This window comes from Lemur catta, chromosome 13 (genome assembly GCF_020740605.2).
Source record: "Lemur catta isolate mLemCat1 chromosome 13, mLemCat1.pri, whole genome shotgun sequence".
In the NCBI taxonomy this organism is placed as follows: Eukaryota; Metazoa; Chordata; class Mammalia; order Primates; family Lemuridae; genus Lemur; species Lemur catta.
In genome coordinates this window covers 42,308,324-42,327,492 of record NC_059140.1, presented here as the reverse complement: position 1 = coordinate 42,327,492, position 19,169 = coordinate 42,308,324, and the positions used below count along the sequence as shown (strand labels likewise).

General features: G+C 33.5%; 1 protein-coding gene across 3 annotated transcripts in view; it reads left to right on the top strand.

Moving 5' to 3' along the window:
* PIBF1 (progesterone immunomodulatory binding factor 1) overlaps positions 1 to 19,169 on the top strand; it is a 189,059-nt gene that overhangs the window by 105,849 nt on the left and 64,041 nt on the right. For all 3 annotated transcript variants that reach the window (XM_045567309.1, XM_045567310.1, XM_045567311.1), the window contains one exon: positions 9,646 to 9,748. In XM_045567309.1, coding sequence (XP_045423265.1) covers positions 9,646 to 9,748 — 103 coding nt within the window. The remainder of the gene's footprint in view (positions 1 to 9,645; positions 9,749 to 19,169) is intronic.

Genomic DNA, 19,169 nt, shown 5'->3' with positions numbered 1-19,169 from the left:
CTGAAATTGAAAGCAGTTGTTACTATTACACCTTACTATTTTTTAAATAATTTTTAAAAACAGAGGTTTTAATATTTAAAGTGAAGGTTTAAGGAACTAAACTGATTCATATTCCAAATAATCTTAACTGTCCAAATATTTCTAAAGATTCTATCACTGAGCTATCTGTGTGCCTTGAGCAAGTGCCTAATGGGCATGCTATTAATATCTCCTGCCAGCTGGTGCCAGGCATTCTTCTCATGGTGAGCCAGAGGGTTATTTTGAGGAAGTGCTTCTCAGGTCATCTAAACTGAGTGAAGGGAAAGTAAGTCTAGATATTCAAAGAGGACATTTATGCATTCCTTTACCCATGCAGTCAGCAACTTTTATTGAGTGCCTACTGTATGCACAAGATTGACTAGTGGCACAAAAAAATTCCAGTTTAGGTCTGACACATTTCTGAAGTTCACAAAGTCCACATTTGATTTCTCAGTGAATATTTGTGAAGAAGGCAATGGCTTTGTGCTCTCTTTAAGTTTATTTAGGAACAAAAGCAGTATAGCCTTTGAGAGAATCTATATTTAATGCTTTACATTTGAAGTTAAAGCAATGGAACTGGGCACAGTGGGGTGTGCCTGTAATACCATCTCCTGGGGAGGCTGAGGCAGGAGGATTACTTGAGCCCAGGAGTTTGAGGCTGTAGCCCACTATGATTATGCCTGTAAATAGCCACTGCAGTCCAGCCTGAATAACATAGCAAGACTACATCTCTTAAAAAAAGAAATTAAAGGAATGGAAACTTAAGGTGAATTATAAAACAACTCAGAACAGTAAATGAAATATTTACAAAATACAGTTTTCATTGTGTAGTAGCCTATACCAAAATATATTAAAATTTCAAAGGAACTTATTTCCCAAGTACTATATAATATAGCATTAGTTGCCTATTGCTATCCAAGAAATATTTCAAAATTAAAATGATAAAATAGATATAAAGTTCACTATACAGTGCCTGACATAGAGATGTTCAATAAATGCTAGTTTGTTATAACAATTAATGTGTTCTTAAAGTAAATTGAGTAGTAAATTTTAGAGGAAAAACCAGGGTTTCCAAAACCTTTCACTAGGTACAATTTAAGTTTTCATTTAAAACAGCTTTGTTTTCAAATTTTAAAGAAGCCTATTGAAATAATTAGTAGAGACACCTCCTACACATGAAACTAGTTTTGAGATTCACTTTCTTTGATATCAATCAGTTTCTTAAGACATAATACTGTAATACCAATTTCCTATAAAGTAGTAGCGTAATTAATTCTTCTGGTTTGACAAATAACTCATAAAAATGTCTCTTAAACACATTATAAAGTAAAGTTACCCTTTGAAGTTTCATAGCAGTATGAACAATAGCTAAACATTGTATTATACTCTCTTGGGGTTACAATTGTGTAAAGTTAAAAGGGCTTATACAACTAAAGTAGATTAAAATAAAATGGGCTCTTCTTAACTTGATTAAACTTGAAAATCTGAAGTAATGTTTTCGTTTCAGTCATGATTGTTTTGCAAATAGCAAACAAGATTTTCTGGTTGCATGTTTTGGTTGTGCTTTTTAACCTGTCACACTACATAGTGACACCCAGGCACTAACATGGTCTTAGTGTGTGCCTCTCTGTTTGTTTTGGCTGATCTGAATGCGGAGACTTTTTGAAAGTTTTTAAGCCTTTCAAATGTTAAGACTTACTGCATACTATAGGTCTTTTGTTTTAGTTTCTATCTAGTTTTATAAAGAGCTTTAAGTTGAAACTTTTAGAGTTTACTGAGCTTCATAATAAAGGAAAACCTAAAGCAGAGGAAACTAGCAAAATTTTGGCATAATGAAAATTTGTTTTCTTCTCTTTTATTCTTATGTATATGAGTTCTCATTTTTGTCCTTAAGAAAGTTGTACTTATTTCATTTGGGTTGGTTTTAGGATAGTCCTTTAAAAAGGTACTGCTGTTCCATTCATGATCAGTGTGAAAGTTTAAAGCTATAGAAGAAACAGGAGAAAGTCTCTTCTAACTACAGATAATCAGCATGAGACCACTATTTAGTCCTCATTTCCAACACAGCAGGTAGTGTAAGGACCAACCTGAAGCTTTCTGAAGCTGGTATCCTTCTGGCACATACACCCTTCTTTACAACCATTGTCTATGCCATGCTAATCTAGAAAGAATTCTTATCTGCTGAAATTGAGAAAGATCAAAAAGCCAAATGTTGTTTCAGACCAAGTAACTAATAAGCTTGAATCACATGTACTTATTTATTTGAAGTTTGGATAGTACTAAGAGAACCATACCAATATTGAAGAACTGATGGCAGAGCACCAATCCTCCATTGCGCTTTGACATCTCAGATATAAATAGAGTTCTGCCATGTCCATAGTGGTTGGGCTAATCCTGCTAGAAAATTGTATGTAGTAATCAAAACTACTGACCGCCATTGACAGAGCCAAGACAAATAATTTTATTGGAGTCAAGAACTCCTGAGAAAGCTAAGAGATAACCCTTAGAGAAATATTAATTTTACCAGGTAGCAGGTGAAATTTTGGTTTAATATTTAGATATAAAACTATACACCTATGGTGTTAGTTTCTAGTTGATGTAGAACTTGATCTTCATGTAAGTAAAAATCACATGGCAATTAACATAATTACCAAAAAATATTGTGTGTTGCACAGATGGCTTGTAAAAGCATTGCTTTCCTGATGAATTTAGTACATTCTATACCAAAAAATAACCTTTAATGAGAGTCATTTTCCCTGACTACATCCATAGTAACTCTTTTAAAACTTGGGCTTGTTTTCATTGTATGTTCATTGTGTTATAAAGATATAAACTCAGCTGTAGTTGAGTAATTCTTCATTTGTCTTGCTTTGAATTTCGGCTAAAATAAACACCCCTCCTTTCTTCCTGCTTCTAATATTCCAGATTTCTAAAAAGGATCCACTTATAGTACCAAAGCACTCACCAAAGGAATATGCCACTTTAAAGATTTAGGAGATTGAAATATAGAAAAGGTGCGTTAATCTGTGCCATTTGCCTTTTTCAGTTACCAACTTTATGTACTTTTTTATTGCTAATTCAATGATTAGATGTTGAGCATTCATTAGTTGTACTTTAACATTGAGGTGCTGCAGCCTTGGAATATGATTTCTAGCATTGTATTCATTTGAACAAAATTTACTTATAACCAAATCAAGCAGCATTTATTAAGTGCCCACTGATCAGCTCCACTGTTAGACACTACAGGGGGAAAGTAAGACCTCTGTCACTTTATGAGTTGCATCTGTTAAGGGAGAAAAGTTAACACACATGAAAGAATATCAATAAATCACCTAAAATATATAATTTAATGCTGTGTTATGTGCTAGACTATGTGAGTCAGAGGAATAGAGATCAGCGAAGGTTGGCATGGTCAGAAATGGAGGAAGTAGAACCTGAAGGGAAACTTCAAGGAAAAGTTGGACTCATAAACATTGGAAGAACTAGTCTTCAGACTGGAGAACAACAGAGTACAGTAGAAGAAATATATAAAATGTGTGGGGAACATTAAGTAAAGTAGACATTAATGGAAAATAAGGTTGTTGCTGGTGAGATTATAGAGGGCCTTGATATTTTAAAATAATTTAAAATAATGTAGGTAAGATTTGAAGTAGGTAGGAAAAAGACACAAGGCCGGGCCTGGTGGCTCACGCCTGTAATCCTAACACTCTGGGAGGCTGAGGCAGGAGGAAGGATCACTTGAGCTCTAAAGTTTGATGCCAGCCTGAGCAAGAGTGAGATACCATCTCTACTAAAAATAGAAAAATTAGCCAGGTGTGGTGACACTTGCTCGTGCCTGTAATCCTAGCTACTTGGGAGATTGAGGCAGGAGAATCGCTTGAGCCCAGGAGGAGTTTGAGGTTGCTGTGAGCTAGGCTGACGCCATGGCACTCTAGCCCAGGTAACAGAGCGAGACTCTGGCTCAAAAAAAAAAAAAGAAACGAAAAGGGCACAGATGTCAGTTTATTAAGTAAAAAACACAAATGTTGTCTGATAAACATATGAGAAGATGTTTAACCTTACAAATAAAGAAATTTAATTTATAACAGGATTCTATTGTTTTTCTGTAAGGTTAGCAAAACTTTTAAAGATTGACAATGCCCAGTGTTGGTTAGGATATAAAGACACAGGAGGTCTTTTACAAAGTTCATTTATTCAATAGTCAGTGACTAAACACCTCCTTTGTACCCGGTATTATTCAATGTACTTAGGGTACATTAGAGCACAAAATAAATAGAAATTCCTGTCACTGAGAGTTTTCAGGCCCTTTTGTTACAACAGAAGGGTCCATTCACCGTTCTATGGTGAATGTGAAAAAAAAAAAAAGAATTTTCACTGTAGTTCATGAGAATTTAAATTTGTACAAAGGATGTATGAAAATTTATAATGCATATGTGTTTTGACCCAATCATTTCAATACTTGCTAAGGAAATCACAGTTCAAAGAGTACACAGATGTATGTATACAATTATGTAGAGCTTTCTATAGACAAGGCATTGTTGTGAATGCTGTTATTGAGTTGTCTTTTTATTGTTGAATTGTAAGAGTTTTTTATGTTTTCTGGACTCAGTTCCCTAATCAGATAGGTGATACGAAATTTTTCCTCTCATTCCCTGGACTGTCTTCTACTTTGTAAATGTTATCTTTTGAAGCATAGAATTTTTTAATTTTGATGTAGTTCAGTTTATCTAATTTTTCTATTGTTGCTTTGCTTTTGGTGCCATATCTGAGGATCCTTTGCCAAATCCAAGTTTGTGGGGATTTATTCATGTTTTCTTCTGAGAGTTTATAGTTTTAGCTCTCGCTTAGGTCTTTGATCTATTTGGAGTTAATTTTTTTTGATATGAGGTAAGGGCTTTCTACTATTTTAAATATAGCTACCAGAAAAGTTTAAATTGTACATGTGGCTCACATTGTATTTCTATAGGACAAAGCTGACCTAGAGCGGTGGTCTCCAAACTTTTTGATATGAATCCCTATGGGGAAAAAACATGAGCATTCAGTAACCAATATATGTGTTTGTGGTCATATTTATTTATAGATTATATGCATGTGCTATCATATGAATGATTATTTATGTACATAATGATATAAAACCACACAGAAAACAAAAACTTAAAGATATATGACATTAAAATAAATGTATATGAAAGTTCAACAGATTGCTTTGTGCATGAATGCTTTTGAAGACCACTGATCTTGATTGTGATCATAGCCTTCTAATTGTCTAATAGTCTTCTTCCTTCTGAAAACCGTCCTCACAATGTTAGATAGAATACTCTTTCTCAAGTGCAAATCTGATCATGTGATACCTCACCAACTTCAGAATAAAATCCAAGTTCAACTTGTCATACAAGGCTTTTCATCACGTCCCTACATGTCTCTCTAGCTTCAACCCTCACCATGCACCATATGTTTATCAATCCATACCATACTACTTAGAATTTTCCCCAGCAGATCATCCTTTACTTATGCTTTTTCCTTTACCCAAAATGCTATCTCTCTGCTTCTTCAACAGATTAGTCAGTAGTAAGTTTTCATTTCAGAGTGTGCCCTTTCTTAGCTTTTAGCACACCACAGTAATTTTTTTCATTTTCCTATCTTCCTCAGTAAACTTAGATCCTCCAGGAAGAAATTGTGTATTGCCAGTGTCTGTGCAGATTATAGGTTTTTGGTAAATGTTTATTAAAAGAAAGTGTTCATGAATATCTTTTTTAATTAATTAATATCTTCTCATTCAACCTGCTTTTCTGTAGTCGTTGATATTCATCAAGAAAAAATTACTAATTTTCTTTTATTGTTTTTGTTTTACTACAAGTATTATAATGATGAAAAATGATTATATTTCTTGTTTTTGCTATTCCTTGAGCTTAAATAAATCTTATTTGTATTTCTTTTTATTAAATCTTAATATATTTTATATCCTTAATTAATCTTAATAAAATCTTAATAAATTCTGGTATCATTTTTCCTTTTTATAATCCACCCACCTGCACACTGAAAAATTCTAGTATAATCTTTTAATGAAAGACTTCACAATATTATTTTTTATTGTTAATCCTATTTTGTTTTGTTTTTTCTTTGATACTACATTAGTAGACTAAATGGGTCTTTTAGGGCAACCTAGGAACTTAATATCCTTTCTTTGATATTTTTTTTTTCTTTTTTTTGAAACAGAGTCTCTGTTGCCCAGGCTAGAATATAGTGGCACAATCACAGCTCACTGCAATCTCCAACTCCTGGGCTCAAGGATCCTCTTGGCTCAGCCTCCCTAGTAGCTAGGACTACAGGCATGTACCACCATACCAGTCTAATTTTTTTATTTTTTGTCAAGATGGGATCTCAACTATGTTGCCCAGGCTGATCTCATACTCCTGTCCTCAAGCAGTCCTCCCACCTGGGCCTCCCAGAGTACTGAGATTACAGGTGTCAGCTGCCGCACCCAGCCCCATTTCTGATATATCTATGAGGAATGTGGTTCTACTATCCTTACAGCTGACTTAGAAGTGAATTTTTTTTTTTTTTTTTTTTGAGACAGAGTCACTCTGTTGCCCGGGCTAGAGTGCCATGGCTCAGCCTCATTCACAACAACCTCAAATCCTGGGCTCAAGCAATCCTCCTGCCTCAGCCTCCCGAGTAGCTGGGACTACAGGCATGTGCCACCATGCCCGGCTAATTTTTATACATATATTTTTAGCTGTGCACATAACTTCTTTCTTGCTCTTGCTCAGGCTGGTCTCAAACCCCTGAGCTCAAACAATCCACCCATCTCGGCCTCCCAGAGTGCTAGGATTACAGGCGTGAGCCACCACTCCCAACCAGAAGTGAATTTTTAAAACATGTTCCCTTTATATTGGAGACCAATTGTACCACATCATCTTCCACAGTATAACATTACACATCATAAATGACCTCAGCATTCATAGTAATCATCACAGTCCTTCCTGTCAGCATCAGTTCCTAGATTCTTTTTCTCAATAAAATTGTACTATAAGCTAGTAATCAGAGTACTGTAGAGCACATTTATGAGCAAATAAGATACCTTCCTTCTATTTAGAATTGATTTGCCTCACTCAGAATCCCCTAATCAAAATCAGGGAAATTCTTCTTAGAAGAAAATGGTCCTGGTGTTAAAGCTTAAGCACTAGCCTACCAAGAATTTCTTGAATCAGTGTTTTATGACATATGAAATTTTTATTGATAAGTGGTATCACTATATCTGCATAAGAACATTATGCAGCTTCTAAACAAAACAAAAAGCACCCAAATGAACAATTTAATATTATTAGATTTGATGTCCTCAGGTTATCTTCTTCAGAATGTTGGTAATGTATGACTTCTGTATCTCATTGTTTTCTTGCATCTCTTTATCTTCTGTTCCATACCATCTGTAACTTTATTTCTGTGTAATTGCATTTCATTGTGTTTATTGTCCTACACTGAGTATTAAAAAAATATGATCTACACCCTCAACATACGTTTTTGAGAAATTACTATGTTAAAAGACCTAATACTAAGTTCTGTGGGAGAGAAAAGATGAAAAAACTTACACCTAACATAATATGAAGGGGGAGAGAAAAAGAATTAAAACATGAATGTTTTTAAAACCTAACTTCAGAGCTAATGATATAAAATACTGGTTTGCAAACATGTACTAGAATCAACAGATTTAAAATGCAAGCATCATACACAAAATTAACATTAAGACTTATTTGTAGAGATATTATTTTAGGGTCATATTAGAAAAACTTGGTATATTTATAATGGAAAATGAATAATACAATGGCCATAAACTTGTAAATACCTTAAAAATTTATGAAGAAAAAAGTAGATTAGTGGTTCATTAAGGCTGTATTTGGGGGCGTAGGAGAAAGTTGGGGGTGGGGACAATAGGGAGTGAGTGCTAATGGGCACAAAGTTTCTTTTTAGGGTAATGAAGATATTCTAAAATTAGATTATAGTAATAGTTGCACAACTCTAAATATGCTAAAAAAACCATTGTATTGTACACTTAGGTGGGTGGACTTTATGATATGTATGTTGTATATCAGGAAAATTATTTCAGTAAAGCTGTTTTTTATAAAAAGAATGGTTTTCCAAAAATGGGGACTGTGAGTCAGCTGATTATTAAGGCAAAATCTTATGCCAGTTGAAAGGAACAAACCTTAGATCTAATCAAGCCACTCAATTCACTCTGTAAATTTTTATCAGAACTCATCTTTTTGGTATGGAATAACAAGTTCTTAGAAATATTAATAGATGTGTAGGATATTATTTAATATTATTTTCAAAGTTTTGTCTGCATGCTTTTATCTGATGTTAGAAAATAATAAAATACAATAAGGTTGTTTCTATCCTATAATTTTATTTAGAGCAAAGATATCTTACTACTTGTCACTTGTAAAACATCCTGTCTTCTTAGATCCCATGGATTACACAATTCATAGATTAAGTTAATAGGTTAACTAACATAGAACATGAAAATGTGATTAAGTATAAAAATTTTAAGTTACTGGAAATACTAGAGGGTCTTTGGAGCAACATATCTTCTCAACATTATTAGCATTTCTTCAAAGAATTATGGCACTTTTTCCCTTAATAGTTGGAAGGAATGATTTTACATTACAACTGAAGCATTTTTTTTTTTCTTAAAATTGTTTCTTAACACTAGAATTGGTCTGGGAGGCCGAGGCGGGAAGATCACTTGAGCTCAGGAGTTTGAGACCAGTGTGAGCAAGAGTGAGACCCCGTCTCTACTAAAAATAGAAAAAATTAGCTGCACATGGTGGCATGCACCTGTAGTCCCAGCAACTCGGGAGGCTGAGGCAGGGGGATTGCTTGAGCCCAGGAGTTTGAGGTTGCTGTGAGCTAGGTTGATGCCATGGCACTCTAGCCTAGGTAACAGAGCAAAGCTCTGTCTCTGTAAAAGTAAAATAAAATAAAAAGTATAATTGGAACATTTGATATTTAATGTGATTTTAAATATTAAAGTTCTGTGCAATAAGTTGTATTAATGCAGATCATCACAGAGAGTGATTTCTTTTAGTACAGAATCTTTGCCTTTACTAAAGGCATTCTCCAAGTTTTATACATCTTTGCCATCTCCAGTTTCAATAGAGAGCCTATTCAGTTTTGTATTATAAAATGCATTATGTTGTTTGATGTAAACTCTGATGCTTCTCAAAGTTCACAATATTTCAGGTAATTTCCTGATTTGTTTATAATTGGGAAATTTTTATAGAAGTAATGACAAGCTGTAAGTTACTATCTTGTGGTCTTTTCAAACAAGTATCATAATGTAACTCTCCACTTTTATAGCAAGGGCTAAAAACCATTACTGCAGTAATCAATATATCACAGTTATGTTATGGAGATTTTAATGTCGTTACTTTCAAAATTCTGAGTTGTTGCGGTATTGGTCTTCCACTGTTGGTACCTGAAAAATATTATTTGACTCCATATTTTTTGTTAATATTTAAGTATTATTAGGAAACAGCAAGTTAATTTGCAAGCACACAAGCACATTTTGAATATTTTAGATAGCATTTCATTTTTTTAAGCATTAATTTTCTCATTTCATTCTCCCAGTGTTCACTTGGCAAGAAGAGTGCTTCAGTTAGAAAAACAAAACTCGTTGATTTTGAAAGACCTGGAACATCAAAAGGACCTAGTAACACAGCTTTCCCAAGAGGTAAATAACTTAAACAAAAGAAACGTGTATAAAGAATCACAATGTTCATTTCAATTCTTTGTAACTCCTGTGTTTATTTTCTAAGCAGTTTTAAAATAAGCTGTTTGCTAGTACAAAATGATTTCACAATTTATAAAACTAACCGAATGTTAAGGTCTTATAAGACAAGTTACAGTATATGGCAAAACTAATAACAAAAGGGAGATTAAATGCCCAGACTAAGTATAAATGCAGACTAGACAGGCAAAGCTTTGATTTCTGAGAATATCAACTGGCAAAACAAGTTTGGCAAATTTTGGTGACATTTTACTTTAAGTTTTTCACTAATGCATCATTTTTAAAATAGATTTGCTTTTTACCCCTGTGTTTGATAAAAAATCTCTTATCTACTAAACACACTTAAGTTGGTTTACACTTAGAAATCAGGTTCAGGCCAGGTGGCTCATGCCTGTAGTCTGAATACTTTGGGAGGCCAAGGGTGGAGGATTGCTTCAGCCCAGGAGTTCAAAGTTACGATGAGCTATGATCACGCCATTGCACTCCAGCCTAGGCAACAGTGACCCTGTCTCTAGGAAGAAAAAGAAAATCAGGTTCGTATTTCTTATTTTCCTTAGCCTTGTATTATGTCATTTAAAGACTACGTAAACATAGAACACAGGGTTTTTAAGTTTAAATGAACATCTAATTACATTGTTCTGTGTTTTGGAAATTTAAGTCATCAAACAATTAAAACCAAAGGTACCACCTCACTAGCCTTCCTTTTATTTCTTGAGTTTCAGCATAACAAATTTTTCTGTTAATATTTTAAAATTTTTAAAAGCTATTTATCTTATAATAAAAGATTTTTAAAGATATTTATTAAATACTGCTAATATGTACCATATATTCTTTGTTTTCTTAAGGGCCTGCTCATCTTTATCTCTCTCTCGCTGTCTTTTTTTTTTCTTTTTTTTGAGACAGTATCTCACTCTGTCGCCCAGGTTGGAGTGCAGTGACATGATCATAGCTCACTGTAACCTCCAACTCCAGGTCTCAAACGTTCCTCCCACCTCAGCCTCCCCAGTAGCTGGGACTACAGACGCAAGCCACCACGCCTAGCTAATTTTTTTTTTTTTTAATAGACAGGATCTTGCTATGTTGCCCGGGCTGGTCTTGAACTCCTGGTCTCAAGCCATCCTCTCACCTCAGCCTCCCAAAGTGCTGAGATTATAGGTGTGAACCAATACACCTGGCCCATATTTATCTTTACAGTATCTTCTATTAAAGCACTTTTAATATTATAACATTAGGAGTATCTTTATTCTCAAGTTTCAAAAGACCAGAAATAGTTCATATTGCTGCAGTGCCTAGCACATAGTTAATGCTCAGGGTGGACACAGTGGTGTGTTGGTAAATGTTAATAACCAACTTTCCAAGAGGGGTGTGAGAAAAGGCTCTGATTTGTAGCATTTGCTTGTATCTATAGTATAAATATTCACACCATGACTAACATCAATCTGCCAACAATAATATTACTGAACACGGAGCAGAGAAAAGAGGCTGACCAATACACCATTACATGATGTTCACACCATATAGATACAATAGATGTATTGATACATAAACTCAAGAACATAGATGATAGCAAAATAATTAAAAATTGATAAGTTTTTGAGTATTTGTTCCCTTTGTTTTTAATAAAATTTATTTTAATAGAAACTTAAATAATTTAATTTTTAATAACGGTTTAGCAACCAACTCAGAAAATTCCTAAAAATTTGCCACTTAGCTTTCAATGAGCTACTGTAGGCCAACTCCAGCATACCACTGGATGGAAGCATAGAAGAATAAATAAATGAATAAAGAAACAAATGAACCTCTGGATGCTAATATATTATTGATCTTTCCTATGGTTTTAATTTCTAAGACCCTATCAAAAATATTTTAAAAAATAAAATATTAAGATATATGTAGATATATATGTATATCTTCATACCACTTTAAAAAAGAAACTACCTTGCTGAGCATTTCAGTTAATTGAAGTGAGAATTTCTAAATGTATACACATTCCTATATAAATTGTTGGGGGAAAATATAAGAAATTAAGTGTTCTTGTAATGAAGTGTAATTAACTTTGCATGAAGCAATTTTAAAATAAGATGTGGCTTATATTGAGGAAACGACTTAAATACTGAAATATTTATGATATGAAATGGCATGATTCCTGGAATTTATTTTAAAATATTCCATGAGAAAAGGGGGAAGGACTCAGTAGATAAAACAAGAATCATAAAACGTTGATAATGTTTGAAGCTGGGTGATATTTACATATAGGTTTATTATTCAGGTCTGTACTTTTGTCTATGTGAAAAGTTTTCATAAGACATTTAGAGGAAGAATCAGTAGCCCTATATTAAAGGATTTGTGCCGAGTGTAGTATATGACTTTTCTCTTAAAATTGAAAATAAAATATTTATTTTAAAATATTCCATGGATTTTACCTTTCTCTGTAAGGTTTTCTAGCTCACAAAAATTAAATTGCTTAAATTGAAAATAATTACATAAACTAGCTGAAAGTTGATAGTATTAAATTGCTATAACAACAATAGACTATTCATGATAGACAGAAAAAAAATAGACAAAAATGTTTCCAAGATCTGTATTCTTTCAAGCAGGTAAATATTTAAACCAGCTTGGAGTTTTTGATACTAATGGAGTTTTGATACACAGATGAAACTCAAATAACTCATGTTGGAATTACCATTGAGTTATGTGCTATTCAGATTACATCTGAGGTTATACGTAAATGAATTACTAAAATGACAATGCGAAATAATACTCAAAATGAAAACCAAAACTCCCCTTTTTAGCAGCTTTATTAAGATATAATTGACATACACTAAACTGCGTATGTTTAAAGTATAATATGACTTTTGACACCTGTTACGTACCCATGAAACTCACCAGAATGAAGATAATGAACGCATACATCTCAAAGATTTCCTTGTGCCCCTTCCTCCAAACCCTCTCCATCTCAGTCCCCAAGCAACCACTGATTTGCTTTTAGTTACTATGGATTAGTTTGCATTTTCTAGATTTTTGTATAAAAGGAATTATATGGTATGTATGTACTTTTTTTTAATCTGTCTTCTTTCACTCTGCGTAATTATTTTGATTCATCCATAGTTCATTCTTTTCATTGCTGAGTAACATTCTATTGTATAGATATATCACACTATCCATTCACTCATTAATGGACATTGGGGTCATTTCCAGGTTTTGGCCAATAGACCTGGTATGAACGAACATCCATGTATAATTCTTTGTATGAACATAAACTTTTGTTTCTCTTGGTAAATACTTAGGAGTGGAATAGCTGGATCATATGGTAGGTGTCTATTTCCTCTTACATCCTTGCTTTGATGTGGTCAGTTTTTAAAATTTTATCCATTATGATAGGTGTTTAGTGGTGTCTCATTGTGGTTTTAATTTGCATTAATGACTAATGATATTGATCATCTTTTCAGTTGTACTTCTGTATCTTGTGTTTATCTTCTTGGAAGAAGTATCAGTTCACATTTTTTGTCTGTTTTATCAGACTATTTGTCCTCTTTTTATTGAGTTTTGAGCATTGTTTATATATTCTAGATACAAGTCCTTTATCAGATATATGATTTGCAAATGTTTTCTTCCACTCTGTGGTTTGTCTCTTAACAGTTTCCTTTTTTGTTTGTTTGTTTGTTTGTTTGTTTATATTTTTACTAGAGCCAAATATCAGCTTAGAGAATTAACAGTGTCTTTTGAAGATATATTTTTCTCAAGTCTAATTCATTACTTTGTTCTTCTATGGATTGTGTTTTTGGTGTTGTATCTGAAATATCTTTGCCTAACCCAGGGTCACAAAGGTTTTTGTCTATGTTTTCTTCTATAATAGATGTTTCATAGCTTTAAGTCTGATCCTTTTGTAGTTGATTTTTGTATAGACTGAAATTCATATATTTGCATATTGAAACCCAGCTATTTCTGGCATCATATGTTGAAAAGGCCTTTATGGAAAGCCAGTTAATCATGTATGTGTGCGTCTATTTCTGGATGCTTTTCTGTTCTAATTGTCTATTTGTCTATCTTTATGTCAATACCATACCATCTTGATTACTATAGCTTCATAATATCTTGAAATCTGATAATATTTGTTCTCAACTCTGTTCATTTTAGCTTTTTGGATATTCTTTGCATTTCCATGTGAATTCTATAATCAGTTTAGTTTCTACCAAAAAAGCTGACTGTAATTTTGATTGTGATTGCATTGAATCCATACGTGAAATGAGGAAAATTGACATCTTAATATTAAATATTCTGATCCATAAGCACACTATATCCTTACTTTTATTTAAGTTTTGTTTAATTTCTCTTAGTACTGTTATTTTTTAGTTTTCACTGTAAAAATTTCACATCTTCTGATTAGTGTTAGCAAGGTATATGTTTTTCTTCCTTCTACTTTTAACCAGTCTAACAAAATGTGACTTTTACTTGGAAGTTTTTTAGAACATTTATGTATGATGTGTTTATTGATATCATATGTTTGTCTGTCATCTTGCTTTCTTTTCTTTTTTTTTTTTTTTTTTTTTGGTGCCATCTAGTCTCTGTTCCTTTTCTCCTCTTTTCATGACTTCTTTTGGATTAATCGAATATTTTTTATCATTTCACTGTATCTCATTGTTACTTATTGTCTAGACCTCTTTGTTTTGTTATTACAGTGGTTGCTTTATAGTATACATCTTTAACTTGTCACCATGTAGCTTCAAATGATATTTTACTACGTCATGTATAGTATAAGAACATTACATCAGTATACATTTGTCCCCTCCAGGCTTTTGTGCTCTTGTTGTCATACATTTTATTTATACATGAATAAACTCCCACACTACAGTGCTATTTATTTAAACAGTGATAATCTTATAAAGAGATACTATAATATTAGGAAAAGGTATTATATTTAATTAAACAGTTACCATACCTGATGCTCCTTATTCCTTTGTGTAGATACAAATTATAATACGGTATCACATTCTTTCTGGTTGATACTCTCACTTTAACAGTTCTTACAGAGCAGGTTTGGTGGTGGTGATGAATTTTTTCTGTTTCTGAATGTTGCAAAAATTTATTATTTCATCTTTTTTTGCTTTTACATTTCTATTTTTGACAAAAATCATGATTAAAATACAGTTCTCTCACAGTTATGTTACTAAGGCCAAAATAACTGGAAGTAAGCATTTAGCATTCATCCTTTTTTTAATTGTGGTAAAATTCAGATAATATACAATTCACCATTTTAACCATTTTAAAGTGTACAGGTTAGTGGCTTATGATATGTTTACAGGGTTGTATATCCATTACCACTGTCTAGTTAGAGAACATTTTCATTCCCCCAGAAGAAAACCCTATACTCTTAAGCAATCACTCCCCATTCTCTCCTCTCCCCTCAACTCTCGGCAAGCACTGATGTGCTCTCTTTCTCTATGGATTTGCCTATTCCAGATGTTTCATGTAAATAGAATCATGCAGTATGTGGCCTTTTTTGTTTCTGGCTTCTTTCACTTAGCATAATGTTTTCAAGATTCATTCGTATTATACCGTCTATCGGTGCTTAATGCCTTTTTTTGACTGAATAATGCTCCATTGTACAGATATATCACATTTTATTTATTCATTCATCAGTTGATGGGCTTTTGTCTATTGTGAATAATACTGCTATGAACATTCATGTGCAAAGTTTTTGTTTGATCACCTGTTTTCAATTCTTGTTGAGTATATACCTAAGGATTAGAATTCTAGATCACATGGTAATTCTATGACTCACTTTTTGAAAAACTGCAAAACTGTTTTCCATAGCAACTATACCATTTTATATTTTCACTAGCCACGTCAAAGATTCTAATTTCTCCACATCCTTGCCAATGCTTATTATTTTTCATTTTTTTTAATTCTAGCTGTCCTAGTGGATACACAGTGGTATCTTATGATTTTGATTTGCATTTCCCTAATGACTAATGATGTTAAACATCATTTTGGGTGTTTATTGTTCATTTGTGTATCTTTTTTTAGAAAAATGCCCGTTCACGTCCTTTTCCCATTTTTGAATTGGGTTGTTTGTCTTTTTGTTGTTGAGTTGTAAGAGTTCTTAAATATTCTGGATACTGGATACCTTTATCAGATATATGATTTGCAAATGTTTTCTCCCATCCTGTGGGTTGTCTTTCACCTTCTTGTTTGCACAAAAGTTTTTTAACTTTTTTTTTTTTTTTTTTTGCTAAAACCTTGAGGTAGATACATTTTTTAATTTTGAAAAAGTCCACTTTATCTGGTTTTTTCCTATGTTTCTTGTGCTTAACTTTGTCTTTTTTATTATTTTTTTATTGAAGTGAAATTCACATTACATAAAATTAAACATTTTAGAGTGAACCATTTAATATTCATTCATGTACTACGTACAACCACCATCTCTACCTAGTTCCAAAGCATTTTCATCACCCCAGAATAAACCTTATACCCATTAAGCAGTTAATCCCCACTGCTCTTTGCCCCCAGCATCTGACAACTGCCAGCTCACTTTAGTTCTATGGATTTACCTGTATTTCATATGAATTGAATCATACAGTATATAACCTTTTATGTCTGGTTTCTTTCACTGAGCATAATGTTTTCAGTGTTCATCCACAATGTAGCATGTATCCAGTACTTCATTCTTTTTTATGGCTGAATAATATTCTGTTGTATGTATTTACCTTAATTTCTTTATTCATTTATCCTTTGAGGGGGAGGGATTGTTTCCACCTTTTGGCTACTGTGAATAGTGCTCCTTTGAACATGCAAATACAAGCAAATGTTTGAGTACCTGTTTTCAGTTCTGTTAAGTGTATACCTGGGAATGGATTTGCTGGGCTTACCTTTGTTTTTGGAAAAATATTTTCCCTGGGTAAAGAATTTGAAGTTGACTTTTCTCTCTCTCTCTTTCAGTACTTGAAAGATGTTGCTCCACTCTCTTCTAGTTTGCGTTGTTTCTGCCAAGATAATTGCTGTCATCCTTATATTTGTTCCTCTCTAGGTAATGTTTATTTCTTTAGCTGCTTTTAAGATTTTCCTTTCGTCACTGGCTTTAAGCAATTTGATTATGATGTGGCTTGCTGTAGTTTTCTTCATGCATCCTGTGCTTGGGTTTTGTTGAACTTATTGTATGTGTGAGTTTATCAAATTTAGAATTTTTTTTATTTATTAATTTTTTTATGCTGTCCTTTCTCCTTCCTTTGGGGACTACAGTTAGACATATATTAGGCTGCTTAGAGTTGTCCTACAATAGAACAAACAATGTTCTGTTTCTTTTTTATTTTGGTCTTTTTTTCTGCCTTTCCTTTCGTATAATTTCTCTTACTATGTCAAGTCCACTAATCTTTTCTTCTCCAATGTATAATCTGCTATTAATCCAATCCAGTGTTTTTTGTCTCAGATATTGAAGTTTTCATTTCTAGAAGTTCAATTTGGACCTTTTTTGTATCTTCCAAATCTCTACTTAACATTCTCAAATTTTGTTTTCTTGAACATGTGAAATACAATTTCAATAACTGTTTTAATATCCTTGTCTTTTAATTCTATTATTTTGTCATTTCTTGGTTGGTTTAAATTAAGTTGATTTATCTTATTATGTATCACATGTTCTGTTTTATTTGTTTTTCTTTTTCTTTTTCTTTTTTTTTTTTTTTGCATACCTGGTAGTTTTTAACTAAATGCCAGACATGTGAATTTTACCTTGGTGCTGGATATTTTTATATTCCGTTAAGTTTTTGTTAGCTTTGTTTTGGGACATGGTTAAGTTTCTTAGAAACAGTTTGGTCCTTTCAGGTCTTGCTTTTAAGCCTCTGTAGGCAGAGAAAGGTTTATCTCAATGCTTATTTTTTCCCCATTACTGTGACAAAATGCTTTTGAATACTATACTCCATGTCCTGTGAATTATCAGGTTTTCTACTTTGGCTGGTTGGAGTAGGCACTATTCCTGGCCCATGTTAGCTTCAGAGATTGTTGCCACTAATCTTGTCAGTAGTTCTGTCTCCAGTCTCTGGTAGTTTCTTTACACACGTGCACTGTTCAGTGCCAAGTGAATGCTAAAGGGGGACTGTCCATAGATTTTCAGAGTTCTCTTTCTGTGCAGCTCTCTTTTCTTTTCTTCAGTACTCTGCCGTATGAACTGTAGCCACCTTGGTTTTTACTTCTGTCAACAGCTCCTTAACTCAGGGAGTTTGACAGTCTCTGCCTTCATTCCCCTTCCCTGGGCCACAGCCCGGAAACCTCCAGGCAATAAACTGGGGCAATCATAGGGTTCACCTTATTTGTTTTCTGTTGTCTCAGGGATTACTGACCTTCATGCTTGATGTCCAATGTCTTTAGACCATTGTTTCACCTAGTTGGTTCAGTAAAACAGAAAAAAAATTCATTGAAGTTTTATGTATGCTCACTAACTCATTCTCAAGAAACCACCAAATTTAGTTAGGAGTGGAGTTTTGAGGCCATGCAGCGGTGGCTCATGCCTACAATCCCAACATTTAGAGAGGCTGAGATGGGAGGATCTCTTGATGCCTGGAGACCAGCCTGAGCAACATAGCAAGACCTGTCTCTACAAAAAAATTTAAAAATTAGCCAGAAGTGGTGGCACATGCCTGTAGTCCTAGCTACTCCAGAGGCTGAGGCAGGAGGATCACTGAGAATTTGAGAGTACAGTGAGCTGTGATCGTGCCACTGCCCTCCAGCCTGGGCAACAGAGCAGGACCCTGTCTCTGGGGGAAAAAAGGTATATATTAAATATATAGTGGAGTGTTGATGTGGGCTTTGTTAAAGAAATCTAGCCTGAGTCATAAAGCATGCCTTGTTACCACCAACAAGAACTGATTTTCCTTACCTGCCTTAAACTTTGATGCTTGATCTCTTTCCAGTTATTCGGTAAATGTTTATCAAACTTTCACTATATTCAACCACTGATGACAAAATAGACATGGTCTTGCCCTCCTAACATGTACAATCTTGTTCACAAAGGCCTTATTTTTCCCACTATAAGTACTCAGAGATTTATCTGTTACAGCTAACTTAATTTCAGAAAGCTTATCTAGCAAATGGGACATACACAATCACCGGGGACCACATGGCAAGGTTTAGCTGCCTGGAATTTTGTAGTTAGAAGGCACTTAGTGGAATCCAGGTAATAATTTGTTACAAAACTGTACATTGCTAGATTTGAAAGAGACTTTAAGATTCATAGGTCAAGTAGATTATATGTACTAACTTTAAAAGATATTCATACCATATTGATAAATTTTTTAAAGGCAAATTGCAGAACAGTATGCATTGTTTTTCTATTTTGGCTTTAATATATTTATGTGTGTGTACAGAAACACAT